Genomic DNA, 24,630 nt, shown 5'->3' on the forward strand with positions numbered 1-24,630 from the left:
ATTAAAGGAGTTAAGTGAATTAATACCCCCCTAATTATTTCATTGAAAGAATATTTCCCCTTAATCTGGTCAAGTTTGATGGTTGATGTCTGGAAATAACAGATGATAGGTGTAGCAGCAAACTCTGAAAAACCTTAACCCCTAATGCCAATGAAAAATATGAATCAAATATAATAAAATGATATGCCAAAATACATTTTTGTAAATGAAGCAAGTTTACTTGGATATATACAACAATCAGGAGAGTTTGTATTCTAATTTGGCAGTTGCAAAAAATAAAAGTATGCTTTTGTAACTGTACCGGGATTAAAAATGGTTCCGGACCATCCATTTATTGGTGTACTTGTACTTTACTATTAAATATAAAGGTATCAAAATACAAAATCATCAAGAAGTACCCATTTAAAGGTAAAAGGTAAAGGTGTCTGGCTTCAGTTCCAGTTTCATCAGAATAGATACTCATCAGAACGTCAGCTGGGCAAGCCCAACACCTCGCTGTGGTGCCCAACCCCAACGGTGACCTCCCCAGTAAACGGCTTAAACTCACGGTCCAGGGCTGGGATTGATCTGCTGCCACGCAAATGCTAGGCACAGGTTATCACTGTACTAGCCAGGGGGCTAGTACAATTCTAAAACTAATGTCTATATTAACATGCATTGGATATTTCCTCTAATTTTTCCCTCATTTAATGACGTTTCAAATAATTTCCACTTTTTAAGTATGCTTAGGACATGCAATAAACAAAGCTTTTAACAGTAAAGAAAACTCCTTAACTTACAAAAGAAAGTATACTTTGTGATCTTGTCATTTTGATCATCTGTAAAATTTAAGCAGGCACAATAGAAGTCTTCTGTTAAGGCCCTTCCAAGCTTTTTAGGTTCACCTGAAAGTCAAGGAAACTTGGAATTAGACCTTTTTTATATTTTGTAGTAGTTATTCATGAAATTTCTAAATTATTATACACAGATAAAAACTAAATGAATTTCATATTCTGGTGATTGTGGCTTTTTTATTAATAAATTAATTATATATAGAATTAAAATAAAAAGAAAGGAGAAAAAGAGATATAGAATAAAAATTCAAAATCTAAATAATAGCAATTTATAAAATTTTGACATCGTTACACACCCACATAAAACACTAAATAAATTTCATATTCTTGTGATTGTGGCTTTTTGATATATAAACAAATAAATTATATATAAAATCCAAATAAAAATTGAGAGAAAATGGATATAGAATAAAAATTCAAAATTGTATAAATTTTATATTCTTGTGGTTGTGGCTTTTTAATATATTAACAAATAAATTATATATAAAATAAGAATTAAAATTAAGAGAAAGAGGGACATAGAATAAAAAATCAAAATCATATAAATCTAAATTTAATTTAAAAAAAACAGGTCTGTTTTCATGTGAAAAAAACAAAGGAGATAAGCAGCAACATGACTTTAAAATGAACTTAATCTCACCTGTGACAGGATCTAGTTCTTCTGGATTATTAGTCAGAAGTCTTCCTTTTGGGGGTGACAGTGTGCATTTCCCTTTACCTGGAGGTGTATTGATCAAAAGGTACATGAAGCCTTGACCTTTTTCTTTGTCGACATGTCTGACTATAGTCAATTTCACATGGAACTCGAGCACATCCTTGTAGGTCATGAATAATTCATTCCTAATGACCATGTTAGGCTGGTCTGGGTTTACCATGTAGATGTTCCCATCCTGTTACAATGTAATGAAAACAAACAATTAAGAAATGTAAAAGACATATTACATATTTCTAACAGTATAAAGAAAACTATTTCATTTGTAATTACTGTTTGCATAACCACATGTATCTTGTGGCAATTCTGTATTGGCAAATATGCAAAAAGTAATAAGGTCTACAAACAATTTTTATTTTTCCTAGCTATACAAATCTGAATAATTTGATTGGATTACTTATTGCTTCACCCAGAAGTAACCCGATTAAATGACTCGGTTTGTATCTGTACAGGAACAAACTTAAAATGCTGAATATAAAACTCTGTTTCACTGTTTTCATATATATACAAAAAGATTGTTCAATAGTTAATGACTTAATCGCCATTTCCATACCATAAAAAAATATAGTGCTCATTAGAGACTCCCTCGCCAATTATGCATTAAACTACAATGTGTAGAGTTATGAAGCAGAACAATGAATAGTAACATTTTCAGCATTTTGCAAAGCAAAGAAGAGTTTCTACTCAAATTTTGAAAACTTTTACTTCAAATTTCAGGTGTCCTTATATATCTTATGGCATGAAATCATAGAAACAGTAAAGAGTAATAGACATGGAAGCCTAGGTCAGGAAGATAATAACAGACCTGCTTGAATGTAGAAGTTCATGAAAGAAAGAAGTTGAGTTACATCTAAAACTTTAGCTGTAATGGGAAAATAGCAGTCACAACACTGGAAAATTCAAGTGTGTTTATTTCTGTAGGATAAATGGACCATATGGTTTCTTGGCATCTTCAAGAAAATGACAGACTATACTTCAGTTCAGTGGAAAAATAGAAGGTGATACAGGATTCCAAAACTTGGCCGAGGCAGATATATAGCCATCACAATACAAGGTGAATGTGCAGTGAAAAAGAAATTAATCAAAGTGTCATTACCTCTTGATACTAAGAACGTTATTGATGAACAAAAACAAAATTAAGAATGAGTATCTGATTGCCATGTTCAGTCTCTTTATGTTTCACCTTTAAAGTACTAATTATCAAATCTACACAGATAAATAAAAGAATGACTTCACTTAGCAATGTTGAGTATTATTAATCTTATTATAGTACTAAATAGTTTCATGAGATCAATGAGGCAAATTACTTGATTCTCATTGGGCTTTATTCTTCATTTTGGTTTTGGACGAGAGTAAAACAAATGAGAAAAGACTAAAGGGACCTAATGGAGAGTAGAATGCAGACATCAATGCTTAGAATGACTATTTAGAGTCATCTATACTGAGCACAACAGTATATATAGTGTCTGCTAAAAAAAGATATACTTAATCACAGTGTGAAATCAAATAAACATAGCAAGAGAAAAAATTAACAACCAAACAGGATGAAAGGAGCTAAAAAATTAGCTAATGTGAAATTATGTACAACAACAATTCAAAAACTATCAGTGTTAAATCAAAATAATATATGAAAATATTATACTGTACATTAAAATTTACATTATTTCATACCTCGGGTGCAACTTGATGCTAAAAACAACAATTATCACTTTCCCACCTGAGTGAGTCTTGTACTTTGCTCATTACAGATTACAGCATCAATACCAGAATACTAAGGCATTCAAAAACAAATTCAGTAAATTGGATATACAAACAAATAAATACTGGTACTTCATATAACTATTTGAAGACACTGAAGCATTTTACAAGTACAAAGGGACAATTCTATACAAAAATTACAAAATAAAAAATATTAATTTTCAATCAAGAGCCAAAACACTATTCAATAAGTTTACTTATCAATTTGTTTCATGTCATGGTATATCCATATTTTCTCAATAATTTCCTAAGAGTCCTAAGCATAGTGAAAAAAAATCATGAATTATTTTAAGATTTAGGGTAAAAATTGCTACTAAATCAGGCTTCAAGATACATGCATTATGAATATCAGGTGAGTACAGAAATAAAAAAAAAAAATCTGCCTCCAGGACTTTCCTGTTTAAGGCTAGAAGAGGGGCTCTAATAAGACATAAAATACCAATGAAATATATACTTACCTATTTCAAAGTGCAAAACATAGACTCAATGTGCATAAGGGAGACCCCTAGGGAGTTCAGGCTCTAGAGAGCCCATAAAAATCCTGACAATGTTGAAATTTTGTCGGACAACCAATTACAAACCAACACTAATACTTTAGACAACACTTATAAATCCACAATTTTCAACATGCAGTATGATATATTCAATGGGCTGTAGGAGGTCTTCTTCAAAATGGTAGTTGATGTGTGGAAGGCACCTATGGTCTTCCTGAGGGATAGGTTATCATAGTGCCAGATAACCCCAGACTTCTTGGCTTCCTTTCTGCTCCATCTCTTTGAAGATAAGAAACTTGATCCATCAACAATTTTGTCATACAAATCTTGATTAATAGAACCTCTCAAGCAAGCTTTTAATGTGGATTTAGACTGACATGTTTCACAAGATTATTCGGTCGTTTGCTTTACAGTGACCATCCCTACCAACCCCTTCAGTGTCCTGGTTTCTTGATAGATAATTCTGCCGTTTCTCTAAAAGAATTACTCCAGAAGGCTAATTTTCTTAAAAGCATTAGCCTCGGGAGCAAGAGTCAGTGAGCTTACAGTACCACATAGAGGAGAAGAGTTTATCACACACACCTGGTTGTCTCCTAATTCTGAATCCACGTCTTGTTTTTGGCCAAAGTGAAAAGCCTCTTTAGAAGTAGAATTCTCTTTACATCACAACTTCATACCCTTAGGATGGTAACCTTGGTCCAGTGTCTACCCTGCAATTATATCTGCAGATATCGACATTAGATGGAAGTCAGTTTCAAAATACCCAGACTAAAAAGTCCTTTTCTACAGGGGCTATTTTCATTCTATTGACCTTCCTCAAAGGTTTAAAGGCTGCTCAAGAATGGCAGAGGCAAGGGATAGTGACATTGCCCTATCAAGCAGGTCAATGCCCAAGCCCCCTCTCCACCCAAGCTAGGACCAAGGAAGACCAGGCAATGGCTGCTGATGACTCAGTAGATAAACCTATAGGCTCCCCCCCATCCTTAGCTCACAAGAATGGTGAGGTTGCAAAGAAACTAAAGAGTTTGAGGGGGACTCGAACCCCAGTTTGCCGTTCACCAGTCAGGGACGTTACCACATCGGCCACCACAACCCTAAAAAAAATTATTATCTCTCAATCCCTAAATCCCACAAGGCAATTTAAAAGTCTTGCCCTAGAGCTGAGAAGACAATATTTCTTTGGTATCTGCCATATTGGATTCCCTGTTATAGCCTTTAACACTAAATTCCTTGAAGACCACACAACACCTCCCAAAATTAGGGTTTCCTTGGTCAAAACCCCTTTATTAAAATTCCATTTTTATCTTTTTTTTTTTATTTTAATATGGTTGAGAGAGGTAAGAAGCATAGAATGAAAGGCTAGTCTTTACATTCTAGGTTTTCATTTCATTTCTTTTGACCTTCACAGAAAGCAGCAACACTTTGGGAAATCATTAGAAAATATAAGATCAATAGTTCATAAGATTTCTATAATGTTTTTGATGGTTTTGAAATTACTGGCTGCCATGAAATACATGATAACCCAAGCAAAATAGTTCTTCAAGATGACTCACTTACCAGTTTATTTTGCATAATGATTTACAGTGAATTAATATAAACTGTACTTAGACTTTGCCTTCTTCACTTACTGGTATCAGAGTTTCAGTATTGTTCACAAATGTGTATATTGACCAGAAATAGCTGAGGTATCCGTAGCAATCTTCCTGGCAAGCCCCCATTAGGGCTAGTCTTGAGTTTGGGTTGATGTACATTCCATCCGAGGTAAATCTGCACATCTTTTCAATCTGACACCTGAGGAAGAATGTTTAATGTATCAATATTTATAACACATTTGTATTACATAAAAGAAAATTTCACATAAATGGGACTTTGAATCTTCAGCAAGGAGTAAAAAATCTTTCATGACTATGGGTAAACCATTACAAAAATTGTACTGCCAAGATAAAAAACTCTGGGCTTTGAATTTGCAAGTAATTGCTCCCATGATTGAATTATAACATAATTCTTAAATAGAATATCACTTGGTAAGAAATTCCTCAAAGATAACAGACCCTTTTACTTGGAAAAAAAACATCCATCACCAAACCAACTCATAAAATCCATTTTTCATCTGTCTTTGAAAACTATTCAGTATGCACAAATCTTTACCCGTTTCAACTTAGTCTTAGAAATTCTATGGTACGAGATAATAACTGATTCCTTTTTAGAACTTATCAAAAAGAAAACTCAACCTCACGAGGAACTTTAGATCACTGGGAGAAATAAATTCAGAAATTTGACTTTAAAAAGGAATTTACATACATACATACATATACCAGGGCACTTCCCCCAATTTTTGGGGGTACCCAACATCAAACAAAGAACTCAACTGTTCAGCTGGTACTGCTAGGGTGTCACAACCCACCTTCCCCTGTTATCCACCACAGATGAAGCTTCATAACGCTGAATCCCCTACTGCTGCTACCTCCGCGGTCATCTAAGGCACCGGAGGAAGCAGCAGGGCCTACCGGAACTGCGTCACAATCGCTCGCCATTCATTCCTATTTCTAGCACTCTCTCTTGCCTCTCTCACATCTATCCTCCTATCACCCAGAGCTTTCTTCACTTCATCCATCCACCCAAACCTTGGCCTTCCCGTTGTATTTTCCCCATCAACTCTTGCATTCATAACCTCCTTTAGCAGACAGCCATTTTCCATTCTCTCAACATGGCCAAACCACCTCAACAAATTCATATCTACTCTAGCTGCTAACTCATTTCTTATACCCGTTCTTACCCTCACTACTTCGTTCCTAACCCTAACAAAAAGGAACTTAATATTTATAAAAGACTCATGTTAGAGAAAGGGTGTTTAGGCATTAAAAGACTTATATACTATCTTTTACAATATCAAATTCAGGGAGCTATCTTTTTAGCTAATAAGAAATTTACCAAAGCTATACTAAACAAAGAAAAGGATGAAATTCAGAAATAAAGTTAATTCCATGAAATATACAACAACCATTTATAGGAGTTTGTTCATTATAAGGGTTACTCACTCCTTTGAAGCCAAGTGGCTTGTGTGATGATTTTAGGAAACCTGAGGGCCTAAGAAGATTAAGGTGAGTGGCTGGGAAGATTTTTGGGGCTTACAAATTGCAAGTCAGCCTCATGCAAAAAGAAAAAAAAAAAAAAAAAATTGCACAATGCTCTCCCAACAAATACATAAAATGGGAATAGCTTGAAGAGAAGTGTTAAGTAAGCAAAATAATTTAGTCAATATTACTTAGATAGAGTGATTATAGATTATGGGTAAGAGAACTAACAGGTCAGACCACACTATAGTCTATTTTTTATAGCGGTGCATATTTGCACTTGACTCACAGGGGTGCCCTTTTAGCTCGGAAAGGTTCCTGATACCTGATTGGTCGGAAGTATTTTTGTCCGAACACCTTCATTGTTCTCGCATGATTACCAAGTAATGTGAATCGAAACTTATTTATCAACCTATATTTCTCCATCATATATATGTTTTGTCAATAAACAATGTGAAAGCATAAATATATTATAAAGAATCGTCTTGGTAAGTCTAGATTTAATAACACAATCCGCCGAAGTCAACGACAGCAGCTGGTTTTCGGATGCACGCTTTGTAATTTTGTAATTTTTCACATATTTTAACGCAAATTGGGATAGATTACACTCAGCATAAGTTAAACATGTTATTATAAACTTTCTTTGAATACCAGAACTTACCAAACACATGGAATTAATAAAACCCAATATTTGTGAAAACTTATGGGGAGGTAAAAGAACAGCCTCTAGCGGCCTGGCGGAAAAACGATCCCTTCTGAGTTGTAGACGCAGTTTGTTTTTTTCTTTCGTAATATAGTTCGGCCTATTCCTTTCAGTTTAAATAGTCTTACATTGTTTCTTTTCGTATTATTTTGCTTAGTATTTTCCCACATTCCTGTTCCTCACCGAATATCTATCTATTTTCCCCGATATCCCTTCTTTCATATAGGCCTATGTGATATCCGCACTACGATTCCTTATGTTTTGCACCTTACGTCAGTAAGTATGTAAATAATAATAACAACATAAATTTTATGCTGTGTAGCAAGTATAACCTATTCTGTAAAACTGATATTAAGCATAGTATTTTTTTATTCCCGCCTCTACACTATTTTAATGAGACTAGCACGCGCTTCCCTTCAAGCCATCACTTTCGACAGAGGATAAGAAATAAGGAATATCCCATATATGAAAGAAGGGATATCGGGGAAAATAGATAGATATTCGGTGAGGAACAGGAATGTGGGAAAATACTAAGCAAAATAATACGAAGAGAAACAATGTAAGACTATTTAAACTGAAAGGAATAGGCCGAACTATATTACGAAAGAAAAAAACAAACTGCGTCTACAACTCAGAAGGGATCGTTTTTCCGCCAGGCCGCTAGAGGCTGTTCTTTTACCTCCCCATAAGTTTACACAAATATTGGGTTTTATTAATTCCATGTGTTTGGTAAGTTCTGGTATTCAAAGAAAGTTTATAATAACATGTTTAACTTATTCTGAGTGTAATCTATCCCAATTTGTGTTAAAATATGTGAAAAATTACAAAATTACAAAGCGTGCATCCGAAAACCAGCTGCTGTCGTTGACTTCGGCGGATTGTGTTATTAAATTTAGACTTACCAAGACGATTCTTTATAATATATTTATTCTTTCACATTGTTTATTGACTAAACATATATCTGATGGAGAAATATAGGTTAATAAATAAGTTTCGATTCATATTACTTGGTAATCATTCGAGAACAATGAAGGTGTTCGGACAAAAATACTTCCGACCAATCAGGTATCAGGAACCTTTCCGAGCTAAAAGGGCACCCCTGTGAGTCGAGTGCAAATATGCACCGCTATAAAAAATAGACTATAGGTTAACAATGAAAAGATATTGAATCAAAGTTTACAGGGAAAAATGAGTTGGATATAAACTCCTGGGATCTCTCAGAAGAGTTGGATGAGAAAAACTCATTCTGACTGAAAATGCTGAGAAAGTAGTCTTCTTTTCATAGACCTAAATGTATTTGCCTAAAATATAATCTACTCTTATAAAGTTAACTTTCCATAAAACATTCACATCTTAGAAACAGGTTGGGCGTTTATCCAATATAGGAACTTACATACATACATATACCAAGGCACTTCCCCAAATTTTGGGGGGTAGCCGACATCAATAAATGAAACAAAAACAAAAAAGGGGTCCTCTACTCTATACGTTCCTCAAAGCCTAACAAGGGACTCAACCGAGTTCAGATACAATATATTTCAGGCAAACAAGTGTCCCTATACTCTATATGACATAAGGACTAAAATGATTTATATTACAATACCTGTGGAATTGACCAAAAGTTATCAAACCGTTGCAAGCATGGAAGAAAAAAACATAAACATGTCATAATAAATTACTCACTTGACATCAACAGCTGGAGGTGATCCAGGTACCAATTTCACATCTATAGATCCTTCAGCCTTGCGCGTGTCTTTAGACAGGACGACAACAAATCGATAAGTGACATTAGTTTTCCTTAGTTGCATTGTATTCAATTCCACTGTGCCCCCTTCAATGAGAATCCGACCTGTAAAGATGAATGAAAGAACTTTTATATTCGTTCTGCTAAACTTTTCTTGTTCCTTGCACTTCTATTCTTCCTCCCAACCCTACTTTCTCTTGCAATGTCGTCACACGGACAGCCTGGTAAAGCAAAATTAACCTTGCACGTTAGATAACCCAATAAGAATTTTGGATTATCATCTAATGTATATTATTTTGTCCCCATCAATGACATAAAAACAAAGAAAACTATACATCTATGTTACTGGCAGGCAGTTCCCATAATAAATAGGAAGAGTGGCTGGCCATATACTGTATGACTTAAAAGACTGCCTTCAGGGAAAATGTATCCATTCATCAGTACATATTTCAGAGGATTTCAACAATCAAGGCTATAATGTTTATTACAACTACTCTGGAAGATTGAAGAAAATCATAAATTTTTGTTCACTTTTAAGACGTAGCAGCAACCATATGCTAATTAATTATTTTAAGTTGGATATAAGCACTGACACTTAAAATTATCTTAAATTTATGGTTTCACTTAAAGTCCATATTTACAATCTATCTACCACGGTACTTCTCCCAATTTTGGGAGGTAGCCAGCATAAAAAAGGGGGATTTTTCTTGTCATATTTACAGTGCTGTATATCAAATTTCATTACACAGAAGTAAAGAGCACTATAGCAAATAATAAAAAAAGATATTGGATAAGAAAATAATTAAATACATCTTATGGATATATAGAACATATTTTACAACTCACCAGGGCCTTCTCCAAAGCACCCTCCATTGTCAGGGTCTTCAATGGCTTCAGTTGTATTAGTGGTGCTGTTGAATACGTATGTTGTGACATCATCAACAGAAGTGAGAGGTTTTGACACTACACCATCAGTTGGCCAGTTACCGTCCGAACTGTTACGTGGTAATATTTCAGCTGTTGGACTAATCCTATAGCAGTACCACTTGAAATCAAAGTCCTGTAATTAAAATGTAGAGTATGTATATATATATATATATATATATATATATATATATATATATATATATATATATATATATATATATATATATATATATATATATATATAGTGGTGGGGGGGGGCAGTAGCTGTAGTGAACGACACCTCGTAGTAACGGGGGATTTTGAGGAGGGAGAAGTCTAATTGGAAAGGGATCTCTGGTAGTGGTATCACTCGCCCCAGTTTTAATACCGACACCCTTTAAGGGTGAGCGAGCTGGGTATATTCCTGGCATTCCATGCAACTTTTTTCTCTGATATATTTAGTAGTATTTATACCTTTGAAATGGCGCTTTAAGGAGCATTTCACGGAGCGACACAGGTCGAGCCCAGAAATATATATATATATATATATATATATATATATATATATATATATATATATATATATATATATATCACCAGCCATAACTATGAACCTCCCATAATATTCATATCGCTTTTAACTCCGATACTTGGAATGTCAGCGTTACTACACAAAATTAAGAAATTTTGCTTTCTTGCCTTCTCATATACTAACAACTCTAGTTAAGAAACGAGACTTATCATTATCTATCAACAATAACATTCTGTGCAGGTCTCAATGTTTACTATGGAATAGGAGGACGTTCACTCTGCAGCACAAGATTTTCTTATTTTTTTTTCTTTTACCTATTTTAGTGGTTTAAAGGTATTTTCTCCAGATTTGACAGAAATTTCTGTATTGTTTTCTATAGGAATTGTTTTTGGGTAATCATGACCTACAATCTCTTTATTTCTTATGCTTAGGACAATTTCTTAATTTAAAGAATCTTGTGATTAAGGCATAGATCACACTGTTCCTCTTTGGAAAGTTTGTTTCATGATTACTGATCAGATTAAAGAGTGAATGATGACAACAATGCAACAGCAATAGTCTCAATTAGTTTGTAAATAATATATTTGGTCTCCCATTTGGCAGTTTCCACAATTTTGTCTTCTTTTCAGGATGATGAGGGGATCCAATGATATTGGGGACTTTCCTTCCATTTGCCTGTGTTCAAGCTTGCTGGGTTGTTTGTACTTGGCAGGGTGTGTCCAAGAAGAGTTGAAACACCACAGAAAATCTAATGTGTTTGAGTCTGGCAATTATGATTACAGAGTAGTACGTACAATGTATACAGACCTTTTTTAGCCATTGTAAAAAAATATTAAAAGTAAAGTCAGAAAGATTATAAAAGGGAATTAAAATGAAAGTGACAATGAAATAGAGAAAACTTTGATAAAGATTGTATGTAAAGGGGACTGTGTAGTAAAGAGTGGAAAACATAGGTGAAAGTCTGAACACAGTGCTGGACTTGTACAAATATTATGCAGTCCTTGAGTTCCATAATTTTATCTTGAAAATACAATAATGGACTTGTACAAATATTATGCAGTCCTTGAGTTGCATAAATTTTTCTTGAAAAAACAATAATGCAAAGTGTTTTGATATTTTTAGATATACATTTATATTATTGTACAGTATTTGTTAGTGGTACTGTAAAAAAGTAGTATCGTTTTATGATACATGTAAGCCTATACAGTATATGTTTGGAAAGTTCTATTATCATTATTCACATTACCTTACCATATCACTAAAGTCTCAATGCCTGACAGTGCACTAAATATGTTTGGCATCTAGTTATCTTAAGTTATTAAGATTTAATATCATTACCTTTGCATCCAGCCAGTCAGGATCATATGAAAACTCTGCAGGGTTGATAAGGAGTGTTTTGTTGAAGCCCAAGACGACTTTGGCTACACCTCCGCTATTCATCAGGACAACTAAAGGTGATTTTGTCACTTTTATGTATGTGGATTTCTCCCTTCTGAATGGGGGTAAGTCTGGTTCATCTGTTGAGGGTAAAATATGAAAAGTAGTGAAAATGTAAGTTGATCTTTAAAGTACTGTACAGTACTTTAATAGTGAAAATATGACCAACAAGATATTTACTTGGTACTTGAAGCTAGATTTAAATTTGTTATTGATAAATCAAGGATTATTCAAAATAAAGTTTCATAATTTCCAGCGAAAGATTTTATTAATATTAATAGAAAAGGAAATCGACTATGCTTTACTAGCCATATAATGCATTTACCAATTATTTCATATATAGCTTAGGTAAAACTAAATAAAATCACTTATTTCTTATACCAATATTTAACATATTTTCTTAGTTAATTCTACTAACAACTAATTTTTCTAGCTATATCAGAATGGAAACATATATTTTATATAAGGGAGCAATATATCTAATGACATCATGTGGCAATGTCATATCATGAATACTGTACTAAATCAAAAGTAAGAAAATTTTGCGACTTTAATGATTTTCATTACATATGGCAATAGATTACATCACTTTTATTTCCTTCTTAACCAACCAGCTATGCTTCCATTATTCAGCTACAGTAGTACCTTGGGTTATGAGTAACCTTTGAATAAATGAAAATTGGAATACGAGTACATATGGTACTGTATATTTTGTATATGTACAGTATTGTACTGTATTATTTTCCATTTATAATAACTACTTAATTTACAGGTATTAACAGTTAGTTTAAATACATTGAATGGTTCAAATGTGTTTGGCTGTACAGTATTTCACTGTGGTTATACTGTAGCTTTATTATAAAATTTAATGTGGTGTTTTTGTAAGGTTTGGAACGAAGAAGGCGATTTACATGTAAAATGTGACTCTTAACATGAAATTTTTACATAACGAAAGCCACTCCAGAACGAATTAATTTCGTGTTGTGAGGCATTACTGTATGTGCTCACCGAAGGAGTTCATTTTCCTCCCCTCGTCTCCCTCATAACAGCCCCAAACTCTACTTAAAGGGAAAGTGCAAGTTGATATGACAGTTATTTCTTTTTTTCATTGTATCAATTCTTATTAATTTCTGAAGTAAGGGGTTATAATCTGTACAATAATAAACATTACAAAACCATTAAAAATTAATGTAAGTGTGTGTTTAGAGACATTTGGAATGCACTAAGTAAATTTTCTGTTTTTATATAGAAAAAATTGTTTTACGATACAAGCATTTTAGGTTGTGAGCTCATTTCCAGAAGAAATTATACTTGTAACCCAAGGTATTAGTGTATTATATTGAGCTCATATGCTTAAAGAAACTTAGAATTTGAACAATAATTTCTAAAACGGAAGTTCATACTCACGAATTTTAAGCCACTCATCCTCAATTACAACCGAGTAGGTGAACCTGTAAGTGCCATAATTCAAAGTCCGGGGTGGGATGGAGAGGATAGATTTATTTCGACAGTCCCAGCCATTCATATTCACTTCGTCCATTGGGTATCCCCATCTACAAGGCAAGGAATTTATATCAAAATGTTATTTTTATTAATAAAATAAATTTTTGAATATACTTACCCGATAATCATGTAGCTGTCAACTCCGTTGCCCGACAGAATTCTATGGAGGGATACGCCAGCTATCACAATACTAGAAGGGGGTGTACTTACCAGCGCCACCTGTGGCCAGGTACTCAATCATTTGTTGTTGACACCTCCTCAATTATTCCTCGGTCCACTGGTTCTCTCTGGGGAGGAAAGGGAGGGTCGATTAAATCATGATTATCGGGTAAGTATATTCAAAAATTTATTTTATTAATAAAAATAACATTTTTCAATATTAAACTTACCCGATAATCATGTAGCTGATTCACACCCAGGGAGGTGGGTGAAAACCAGTGTACATGATTAAAGGATAGCTAAGTATCCCAAATTTCATATAACAGTTATCTCAAATAACAATGAAATAATAAGTACCTGGTAAGGAAGTCGAATAGAACCGTTACTCTGCCTTTTATTTAAAGTTCGTCTTCCTTACTGAGCGCAGCGTTCCTCTTGGAGGCTGAATCAACCCAAAGGTGCCAAAGTACAAGGGGTTGCAACCCTACTAAAGGACCTCTACCAAACCTTTAACCCAGGCGCTTCTCAAGAATGAATAGACCACCCGCCAAATCCAAGGATGCGGAAGGCTTCTTAGCCTACCGTAACAACCATAAAAACAACAATAAAAGTATTCAAGAGAAAGGTTAAAAAGGTTATGGGATTAAGGGAATGTAGTGGCTGAGCCCTCACCTACTACTGCACTCGCTGCTACGAATGGTCCCAGGGTGTAGCAGTTCTCGTAAAGAGACTGGACATCTTTCAGATAAAATGATGCAAACACTGACTTGCTCCTCCAATAGGTTGCATCCATAATGCTCTGCAGAGAACGGTTTTTATTAAAGGCCAACGAAGTAGCTACAGCTCTTACTTCGTGGGTCCTTACCTTCAGCAATGCAAGGTCTTCCTCCTTTAAGTGAGAATGTGCTTCTCTGATCAGAAGCCTTATATAGTACGAAAGCCCATTCTTGGACATGGGTCTCGAGGGTTTCTTGATGGCACACCATAAGGCTTCTGACTGTCCTCGAATAGGTTTAGACCTCTTCAGATAATATTTGAGAGCTCTGACAGGGCAAAGAACTCTCTCTAGTTCGTTACCTACCAAGTTGGAGAGGCTAGGTATTTCGAACGATCTAGGCCAAGGACGTGAAGGAAGCTCGTTCTTTGCTAGGAATCCAAGCTGAAAAGAACATGTAGCTGATTCGGTTGTGAAACCAATGTTCTTGCTGAAGGCATGAACCTCACTGACTCTCTTAGCTGTTGCAAGGCAAACGAGAAAAGCAGTCTTGAGGGTAAGATCCTTGAAGGAAGCTGACTGGAGAGGTTCGAACCTAGATGTCATAAGGAACCTTAAGACTACGTCTAGATTCCAGCCTGGAGTGGAAAGACGACGTTCTTTAGACGTCTCAAAAGACTTGAGAATGTCTTGAAGGTCCTTGTTGGAAGACAGGTCCAAACCCCTGTGGCGGAGGACTGAGGCCAACATGCTCCTATACCCTTTAATCGTAGGTGTTGAAAGGGATCTCTCATTCCTAAGATGAAGAAGGAAGTCAGCTATTTGGATCACAGAGGTATTGGTAGAGGATATTGAATTGGCTCTACACCAGCTTCGGAAGACCTCCCACTTAGACTGGTAGACTCTACGAGTGGAAATTCTTCTAGCTCTGGCAATCGCACTGGCTGCCTCCTTCGAAAAGCCTCTAGCTCTAGCGAATCTTTCGACAGTCTGAAGGCAGTCAGTCGAAGAGCGTGGAGGTTTGGGTGCAACCTGTCTACGTGTGGTTGACGTAGAAGGTCCACTCTTAGAGGTAGAGTCCTGGGGAAGTCGACTAGCCATTGAAGTACCTCTGTGTACCATTCTCTTGCAGGCCAAAGGGGAGCAACCAGCGTCAGCCGTGTCCCTTCGTGCGAGACGAATTTCTGCAGAACTTTGTTTATAATCTTGAACGGAGGGAATGCGTACAGGTCGAGATGGGACCAGTTCAGAAGAAAAGCATCCACATGAACCGCTGCAGGGTCTGGAACAGGGGAACAATAAAGCGGAAGTCTCTTGGTGATGGAGGTGGCAAACAGATCTATGGTAGGTTGACCCCACAAGGTCCAAAGTCTGTTGCACACACTCTTGTGGAGGGTCCATTCCGTGGGAATGACCTGATTCCTTCTGCTGAGGCGATCCGCTGAAACATTCATATCGCCCTGGATGAACCTCGTGACCAGTGTGAGGTTTAGACCTCTTGACCAAATGAGGAGGTCCCTTGCGATCTCGTAAAGGCTCCTCGAATGGGTCCCTCCTTGCTTGGAGATGTAAGCCAAGGCTGTGGTGTTGTCTGAATTCACCTCCACCACTTTGCCTAGCAGGAGGGACTTGAAGTTCAACAGGGCAAGATGAACTGCTAACAGTTCCTTGCAGTTGATGTGGAGTAATCCTTGTTCCTTGTTCCATACTCCTGAGCATTCCCGTCCGTCCAAGGTCGCACCCCAGCCCGAGTCCGATGCATCCGAGAAGAGATGAAGATGGGGGGTCTGAATGGCCAATGATAGACCCTCCTTGAGAAGGAGATTGTGCTTCCACCACCGGAGAGTGGTCTTCATCTCTTGGTTGATAGGGATAGAGACTGCTTCTAGAGTCGAGCCCTTGTCCCAATGAGCTGCAAGATGGAATTGAAGAGGGCGGAGGTGGAGTCTCCCTAGCTCGACAAACAGGGCCAGAGATGAGAGGGTCCCTGTGAGACTCATCCACTGTCTCACTGAGCAATTGCTCCTCTTCAGCATGCTCATGATGCACTCTAGGGCTTGGTTTATCCTGGGGGCCGATGGAAAAGCCCGAAAATCCCGACTCTGAATCTCCATTCCCAGGTACACAATGGATTGGGAGGGAATGAGTTGAGATTTCTCTATATTGACTAATAGACCTAGGTCTCTGATTAGATCTAAAGTCCAAGAGAGGTTCTCCAGACAACGACGACTCGTGGAGGCTCTCAACAGCCAGTCGTCTAGGTAGAGGGAGGCTCTGATGTTCGATAAGTGCAGGAATTTCGCTACATTCCTCATCAGATGAGTAAAGACCATAGGAGCTGTGCTTAGGCCAAAACACAGGGCTTGGAACTGATAGACAACCTTTCCGAAAACGAATCTCAGGAAAGGTTGGGAGTCTGGATGAATGGGAACGTGAAAGTATGCATCTTTCAAGTCCAACGAGACCATCCAGTCCTCCTGTCTGACCGCTGCTAAGACCGACTTGGTCGTCTCCATTGTGAACGTCTGCTTGGTGACATACTCGTTGAGAGAGCTGACGTCCAGCACCGGTCTCCAACCTCCTGTCTTTTTGGCTACAAGAAAGAGACGGTTGTAGAAGCCCGGGGAATGATGGTCCCGGACTATAACCACTGCCTTCTTCTGCACAAGTAGCGACACCTCCTGTTGCAATGCTAGCCTCTTGTCCTCTTCTTTGTAGTTGGGAGAGAGGTTGATGGGCGATGTGGTCAGAGGCGGTTTGAGGCAGAATGGAATCCTGTAACCGTACCTCAGCCAACTGACAGACTGTGCGTCTGCACCTCTCTTCTCCCAGGCTTGCCAGAAGATCTTGAGTCTGGCTCCTACTGTTGTCTGGAGAATCTGAGAGTCAGTGCTTTCCCTTAGATGTCCTGGGTCCTTTCCTAGACTTGCCCCTGTGAGAGTCTGGACGGGAGCTTCCTCGGCTGGGGGCTCTACCACGAAAGGGCGGTATGAACCTGGTGGCCGGGGTATCAGCCACTGGGGAGCGATAAGTCTTGGGGACAGAGGTGGTAACCTTAGACTTACGAGCCGATGAGGCTACAAGATCGTGCGTGTCCTTCTGTATCAGGGCAGCCGACAAGTCCTTAACTAGCTCCTCGGGAAAGAGGAACTTTGAGAGTGGAGCAAAAAGGAGCTGTGACCGCTGGCACGGTGTAATGCTGGCTGAGAGGAAGGTACACAGTTGTTCCCTTTTCTTCAACACCCCTGATACAAATAACGACGCTAGCTCACCCGATCCATCCCTGATAGCCTTATCCATGCAGGACATAATTAGCATGGCAGAGTCTTTGTCCGCAGGAGATGTTTTCTTGCTGAGGGCTCCCAGGCACCAGTCGAGAAAGTTGAACATTTCGAAAGCTCTGAACAACCCTTTCAGAAGATGATCCAGGTCTGAGAAGGTCCAACAAACCTTCGAGCGTCTCATCGCAGTCCTCCTAGGCGAGTCCACCAGACTTGAGAAGTCAGCCTGGGCAGAGGCAGGTACTCCCAAGCCTGGTGCTTCCCCTGTGGCATACCAAACGCAACCTTTCGAAGCGAGCTTCGTTGGAGGGAACATGAAGGAAGTCTTGCCCAGGTGTTGTTTAGACTGAAGCCACTCCCCTAAGATCCTTAAAGCCCTCTTGGAGGATCTAGCTAGGACAAGCTTAGTATAGTTCGACTTAGCTTGTTGTACGCCTAGCGAAAACTCAGATGGAGGAGAGCGGGGAACAGCAGAGACGAAGTGGTCAGGGTAAAGCTCCCTGAGTAGAGCCAAGACCTTTCGAAAATCAACAGACAATGGAGAAAGCTTAGACTCCTCCACGTCTGATGAGGGATCAAGGTGTGCCTCCTCATCATCCGACACTTCATCAGCAGAGGGTAGCGAAGCAATAGGACCAGAATGCTGAACCGCAGAGTCAGAACGGGTAGGAACAATAACAGAGGTTTCCTCATCTTGAGGGAAAACCTGAGGCTCAGACTGCATAGGCTGAACAACAGACGGAGCAGAAGGCAGGCGCATGGGTGAAGGAGGTTGACTCCTAGCAAGAGTTGAACCCAAGGATTGCACAAGCTGAGCGGAGGACGGAGGCGGAGTAGTCCGTTCCTGTTCCTGTGAGATGAGTGGAGCATGAGAAGGTTGAGGCTGCGCAGAACAAGGTAAAGTTCTCGCAAGCTGAGGCTCCTGAGGCGCAAGTCCATGGTGTAGAGGAGCTTGCCTAGATGAGGGTTGAGCTCGCTGCAGCGATGGTTGAGCAGACAGACTCACGGAGGGGAGAGGTTGTTGTACCCCAACCGAGAGTTGCACCACTGGTGGAGCAGCAAGGGGAGGAGGAGGAAGAGTGGAATAACTCTCCTGATCCCAAAGCAAGGGTTGCCTTAAAGAAGGCTGAGGCTGAACAACACTGTGAACAGCAAACTCCGAAAGTGGCTCAACATCGTACGCCTGGCAGATGGTGCTGCGACCAGGCGGAGCAGGTGCAGGCTGGGCGAGCACAGGCGGAGCAGGTGCAGGCTGGGCGAGCACAGGCGGAGCGAGAACAGGTGGAGGGAGTGTAGGCGGAGGAGAAGGTGCAACACTCTCAGCCCGACACTCACGCATCAAGTCCGAAAGCTGAGCTTGCATGGACTGAAGCAGGGTCCACTTGGGGTCGGCAGAAACGATAACAGACTGAGGTAAAGTCACAGTCGGGGTCTGTATAGGCAGAACCTTACTCCTCTTGGGCGGAGTACAGTCGACCGATGACTGAGGCGAGTCGGAGCTGAGCCAATGACTACAACCTGGCTGAGCACTCGCTGACTGAACTCTACGTTTAAGCGGTCTCGAGACCTGAGACCAACGTTTCTTCCCTGCATGAAGATCAGCGGACGAGAAGACGGGCTCAATCGTCTGCAGGTGGGAGTGACGGTCTAAGGAAGACACGCCCGCAACCACCGAGGATAATTCTGTGCGCCTAACAAGGCCTGTCGAACCCTTAAGCCCTTCGACATTGCTTCTCCCCTGGGCATGGGAGCTTGCAAGAGGTCCCGGACTGGGAGGAAGACTGGCTCGCAAAGAAAAATCCTCACGCACCACACTGGCACCACTAGCACTCGTCACAGCACTGGCACTATTTCCACCCACTGCACTCTTGACCTTCAGTTCTTTAACCTCGGCCATCAGAGACTTATGGTCACTTACCACTGATTCTACTTTATCTCCTAAAGCCTGAATAGCACGCAAAACAGTTGACATATCAGGCGGAGGGCACACAGTAGGTTCGGGGGTAGCCACTACAGGGGTAGGAAAAGGTAGGGGATCATGAGGTGAGGAAAACATAGAAGAGTGAGAAGAACTTCTCCTAACTCTAGTTCTCTCTAACTTAGATGAATATTTTAAAAGACGTACAAAATCCAATTCCGAAAGTCCGGCGCACTCCTCACACCGATTTTCTAAAAGACAGGGCCTGTCCCTACAGTCAGAACAAGCGGTGTGAGGATCTACCGAGGCCTTCGGAATACGCCTATTGCAAGACCTACATCGTCTATGGGAGGGAGCTTGCGAAACGTCAGACATCTTGTTTCAAAGAGTTAGTCAAAGGGTGATCCAAAAACAAGCAAAAATTCATTAACCGTTAATCAGTATTTATATAAAAGCTTTCTAGCTAATATAAAAAGGATTCCAGTATGCGACAGCCGTTAATCTAAGAGAATACTTCACCAAATATCCATGAATAAACTCGAAGACCATGAGCGTATCCCAGAACGTCTAGCCGGAAGCACGACAGAGGAATAATTGAGGAGGTGTCAACAACAAATGATTGAGTACCTGGCCACAGGTGGCGCTGGTAAGTACACCCCCTTCTAGTATTGTGATAGCTGGCGTATCCCTCCATAGAATTCTGTCGGGCAACGGAGTTGACAGCTACATGATTATCGGGTAAGTTTAATATTGAAAAATTAAATATTAGAGCAAAATTTTTCATGAAGATTTTCAAAAATATTTTATCACTTGGCTAAAAACACATTTGGGAAAATGAAGTGACAAGAATTTATCTAAATATGAAATAAATTACAGTTTCCCTCAAGATATGAAAATCCTTGAAAATTAGTCAACAATAATTCTGAAATATCGTAACTCTAAACAGTTTCACGACATTACTGTAATGATATCTAACAATTTATAGTGTCAAGATTTTGGTAAGATATTATACCTGAAAAGAAAGTTTTTAAAAAAAGTTTCAGTGACGATTAGATACTTATCAGTTAAATTTTTCTGTATTACTGTATCCTCATTTTCGTCTCCCAGGCCTGGTAAATCCACTAAAAAGGTAAATGTAAGGGCTTCATTTTAGCAGTACTGGTAAGAGCACCTACGTTAACAATGCTGGGAAAAACTCAAGATGTGATTGTGGCCGTGCCTATATTAGATCGAGTTCATCCCCATTTGAAACATGATTCAACTGTTCACCTACCTTTAAGGTTTAAAAGATTTATCGAAATATGATCTTTGCTATTCTACAGGAAACATACGATATTTCACATAATTTATATCGGTACAAAGTGGTTGATCATGACTGCATACCAGCTCAGTTTTCTATCTCCGAATACGGTTGCCGTAAAGAATAGACTAGATCATACGAATGCGAGGGTTTTGCAATAAAAAGACTTGAAGTATACCAAGAGTGCAATGCCTATGTGGAGGCAATTGACTCTGTCAGAGATGTACATTATCAGAACCTTTATCAAACTGTGCACTACAACTGCTTGGCAAAGGAGTTAACCTAAGGTTTGAATCAGGGCAGGTGAGGCTAGAATCAACGCCTTTGCCCAAAAACTCACTGTCTCTTATATTTAATCAATGAAGTAAAGGAGGTAAAAATTTTATAAAGTTCATTACTATCTAACCAAGAAAGCTTGTTAATAGCTAAGGTATTATCATCCTTCACATCATAATCGACTATTCTAGTCTTTTCTGGATTTTTCCCTGAACTAAACATTAACTTCCTTCTATGTTCCGCATTCTTAGCATGGTCAGCTACTATCTGAACATTCTCTTCATATGAGGAATAGGAAGTGATCACATTCTTCACGATTTCTAAATCACAATATTCCACCACAAGACACAAAAGCAAATGAGGATCATGACTTTCCAGTAATAACTCCCTTGAACAACTCTCACCAGAATTAAAAACTAATCCAGAAGAAATCAGCTCATTATTAAAGGGATTTTGACAAAGGAAAAATCTATTTCTAGGCTCAACCTGTGTCGTTTTGTGAAATGCTCCTTATAGCACCATTACTAGGGTATAAATACTGCTAAATATACCAGAGAAAAAGTTGCATGGAATGCCTGGAATAAACCCAGCTCGCTCACTCTAATAGTGTCGGTATAGTAACTGGGGCGTGTTAAAACCACTACCAGAGGTCCCTTACCAATTAGTCTTCTCCTTCCTCAATATCCCCCGATACTACGAGGTGCCATTCTACATCCGACTACTCCCCGCTACTACGGCTACTGCCCCCCCCCCCCCCCCAACTACCACTACCCACACTTCTCCCATCATTCCTTTTTTAGCACCGTGAAATACAGCCCAACCTGGAGGGGTGAACATATCGATACTTTTTAACTGAAGGCGACGAGATGACTGAAAAGACGAATGAGCTGCAGAGTACACAAGCCGAGGATATTGCCATTAACTGCCAAATTATCTCAATACTGTACTGTACTAAAGGCCTATGCCTTTTAATAGGAAAGAAAATAATATTTCAAGCTTTATAGCATACATCAATATAAAACCAGGCTTCGAGAGAGAAGCATTATGAACATCATGGAAGTTTTGTAAAAAATTATAACTGACCTTTGTATCATCCAACACAAAAAAGTGGAATTTTAATATGAAATATTTATTTCTATACTCACCTTATGTCTATATCAGTTTTTCTGTTATTCTGGTTACATCAACACATATTCCACCTACAGATTGTGATTACATTTAAAGTTGTCTTCTCTGCTGAATTTTTTAGCATTTCTGCATAAGGAAACCACTGTTTTAAATAACCATTGTGAGAAGTATGAGACTACCTGGTTGCTTTTATGGAAAGTACTTTTCAAGTTCAAGTGTTTACACTGCACAGTGGTAAAACTTTTACGTTCGTAAAAAGAACGACCAATGTTCAATTCTCATAATGGCCGGGGATAGAAAGTAATCTTTAGTTAAATGGAAATTACAGAGAGAATAGTTGTTTATTGCAGAGTTGATAACAGCATGCACATCAATACTAACTTACCAGCTAAGTTAATTCTAACTTAGATTGTTATTCTCAAAAGACCAGAGAGCCTTTTTTGGTGGGAAATAAGCCTTAACTGCCTGTACGGTTGCTCATTCTAACCTAATTTCCATAGTTGGGTCTAGTGATCATAATTACAGTGTTTCTTCAGTCAGGGTTCTGAATGTTAACTGTGCCTTAACTAGTCGAGTTCCTCTCATAGTCGCTCAAATTCTTTAATTAGTTTAAATCCTTCTGCTGGAAATAAAATTGGAAACAAAAGAAAGGGACATTTCTTCCAATCCTCTGGAGTGTGAAACAAAATATGAGAGGCCATACAACTCGCTCACTCTCTTTGATGAGGCTAAAACTAGAAGGAAGACTATCTTAAGGGTAAGGTCTCTATCTGAAGCTATATGAAGTTCATAAGGTGCCATTTTAAGGAATTTTAGAACCTTGCTCACACTCCAATGAGGGGGTTTTAGTTCTCAAGGTGGGCAAGACTGCTCAAAACTCTTTATCAGTGCTAAGAGGTTCCAAGAGATGGGGAAATTAACTCCCTTCAGTTTGAAAACTTGGCCCCCTTACAAGATGCACCCATCCCTAAGCAAACACAAACTTTTTGCTTCCAAGGTCTTACACTGTCTTTGGATAGAGTTCTCTTGCTAGAGGGTACACTTGGGCACACTATTCTATGTTATTTCTCTTCCCCTGGGTTTTTTTTAAGTTTTTATAGTTTATATATGAAAGATTTATTTCAATTTTGTTACTTTTCTTGGAAAATTTTAAATGTTCACTACTTGTCTAGTAGTTTATTTATGTCCTTATTTATTTTCCCCACTAGGCTATTTTCGGTGTTGGAGCCCTTGGGCTTATAGCATCCTGCTTTTCCAACTAGGGTTGTAGCTTAGCAAGTAATAATAATAATAATAATAATAATAATTCCATTGTTGACAACCAACATTCATTTCCTGAAAAAAGTGAATCCAAATGAATATGTCTAACACAAGCTGTCTGTACATAAGTAAACAGCAGCTGAAACAAAAGCGGAAGCTCTCCGGCTAGAACGGGGCCGGGGTTTCTAAACCCACACCTTCCACAGCTAGATAGCCCCTCATGACCCAACTTTAACAGCCGCCACAAGCTCGCGTTGAATCAATCTCCCTAATCAAAGGACAAAGATTTGTATGCCGTGTAGGATCAAACAAACGTGTGGTCAACTTACTCCTCATTTATAGACACTCCTGTCCAAAATTTGCTGGTATTCAGACTATTTGAGCAATTAAGTTTGCATACGGATTCCACACGAATGGTAAAAGATCTCATTATTTTCTGAAAAGAGAAAAAAGATGATCAGTATTAGTCGTTTGAATAAATAGCAAGCATCCTAAATCACCAAATGAGGGAATATCTTCTAAAAATAATAAAGAGAATTAGAACTTTGTCAAACTAAGAGTGGTATGTTTCCTATTACTATTATTCCTTGTATTTACTTCATCATAATAACGTAGTTTAAATCTTGGGAAAACTGTCTTGACTTTGGATGCTTTGCTTGCTTTAATTTTGTGTCATTACAAGAAAGTGTGTTTATTGGTCTTATCAACTTGAACAATGTGTACAGAATATGAGAGAAACTGGGTATATACAGTATTCCACAGCAGAAAAATAATCATTAGTCAATAGTTTGTGATAAACTACCTGATTACAGGACTCTGAGGAGAAATATTGCTCGGTAAAGTCCAGTATTTATCAATGTACTGTATTACAAGTGAAAAAAAAAAATAAGTGTAAAG

General features: G+C 38.4%; 1 protein-coding gene across 1 annotated transcript in view; it reads right to left on the reverse strand.

The window, feature by feature from the left end:
- LOC137629437 (uncharacterized) overlaps window positions 1-24,630 on the reverse strand; it is a 319,508-nt gene that overhangs the window by 119,804 nt on the left and 175,074 nt on the right. Inside the window, exons 34-41 of the mRNA XM_068360702.1 lie at window positions 24,063-24,169; window positions 13,601-13,746; window positions 12,095-12,273; window positions 10,165-10,378; window positions 9,258-9,423; window positions 5,426-5,588; window positions 1,474-1,723; window positions 780-884 (exon numbers count right to left, since the gene is read on the reverse strand). Of these exons, the coding sequence (XP_068216803.1) occupies window positions 780-884; window positions 1,474-1,723; window positions 5,426-5,588; window positions 9,258-9,423; window positions 10,165-10,378; window positions 12,095-12,273; window positions 13,601-13,746; window positions 24,063-24,169 (1,330 nt within the window). The remainder of the gene's footprint in view (window positions 1-779; window positions 885-1,473; window positions 1,724-5,425; window positions 5,589-9,257; window positions 9,424-10,164; window positions 10,379-12,094; window positions 12,274-13,600; window positions 13,747-24,062; window positions 24,170-24,630) is intronic.

Source organism: Palaemon carinicauda, chromosome 2, assembly GCF_036898095.1.
Source record: "Palaemon carinicauda isolate YSFRI2023 chromosome 2, ASM3689809v2, whole genome shotgun sequence".
Classification (NCBI taxonomy): Eukaryota; Metazoa; Arthropoda; class Malacostraca; order Decapoda; family Palaemonidae; genus Palaemon; species Palaemon carinicauda.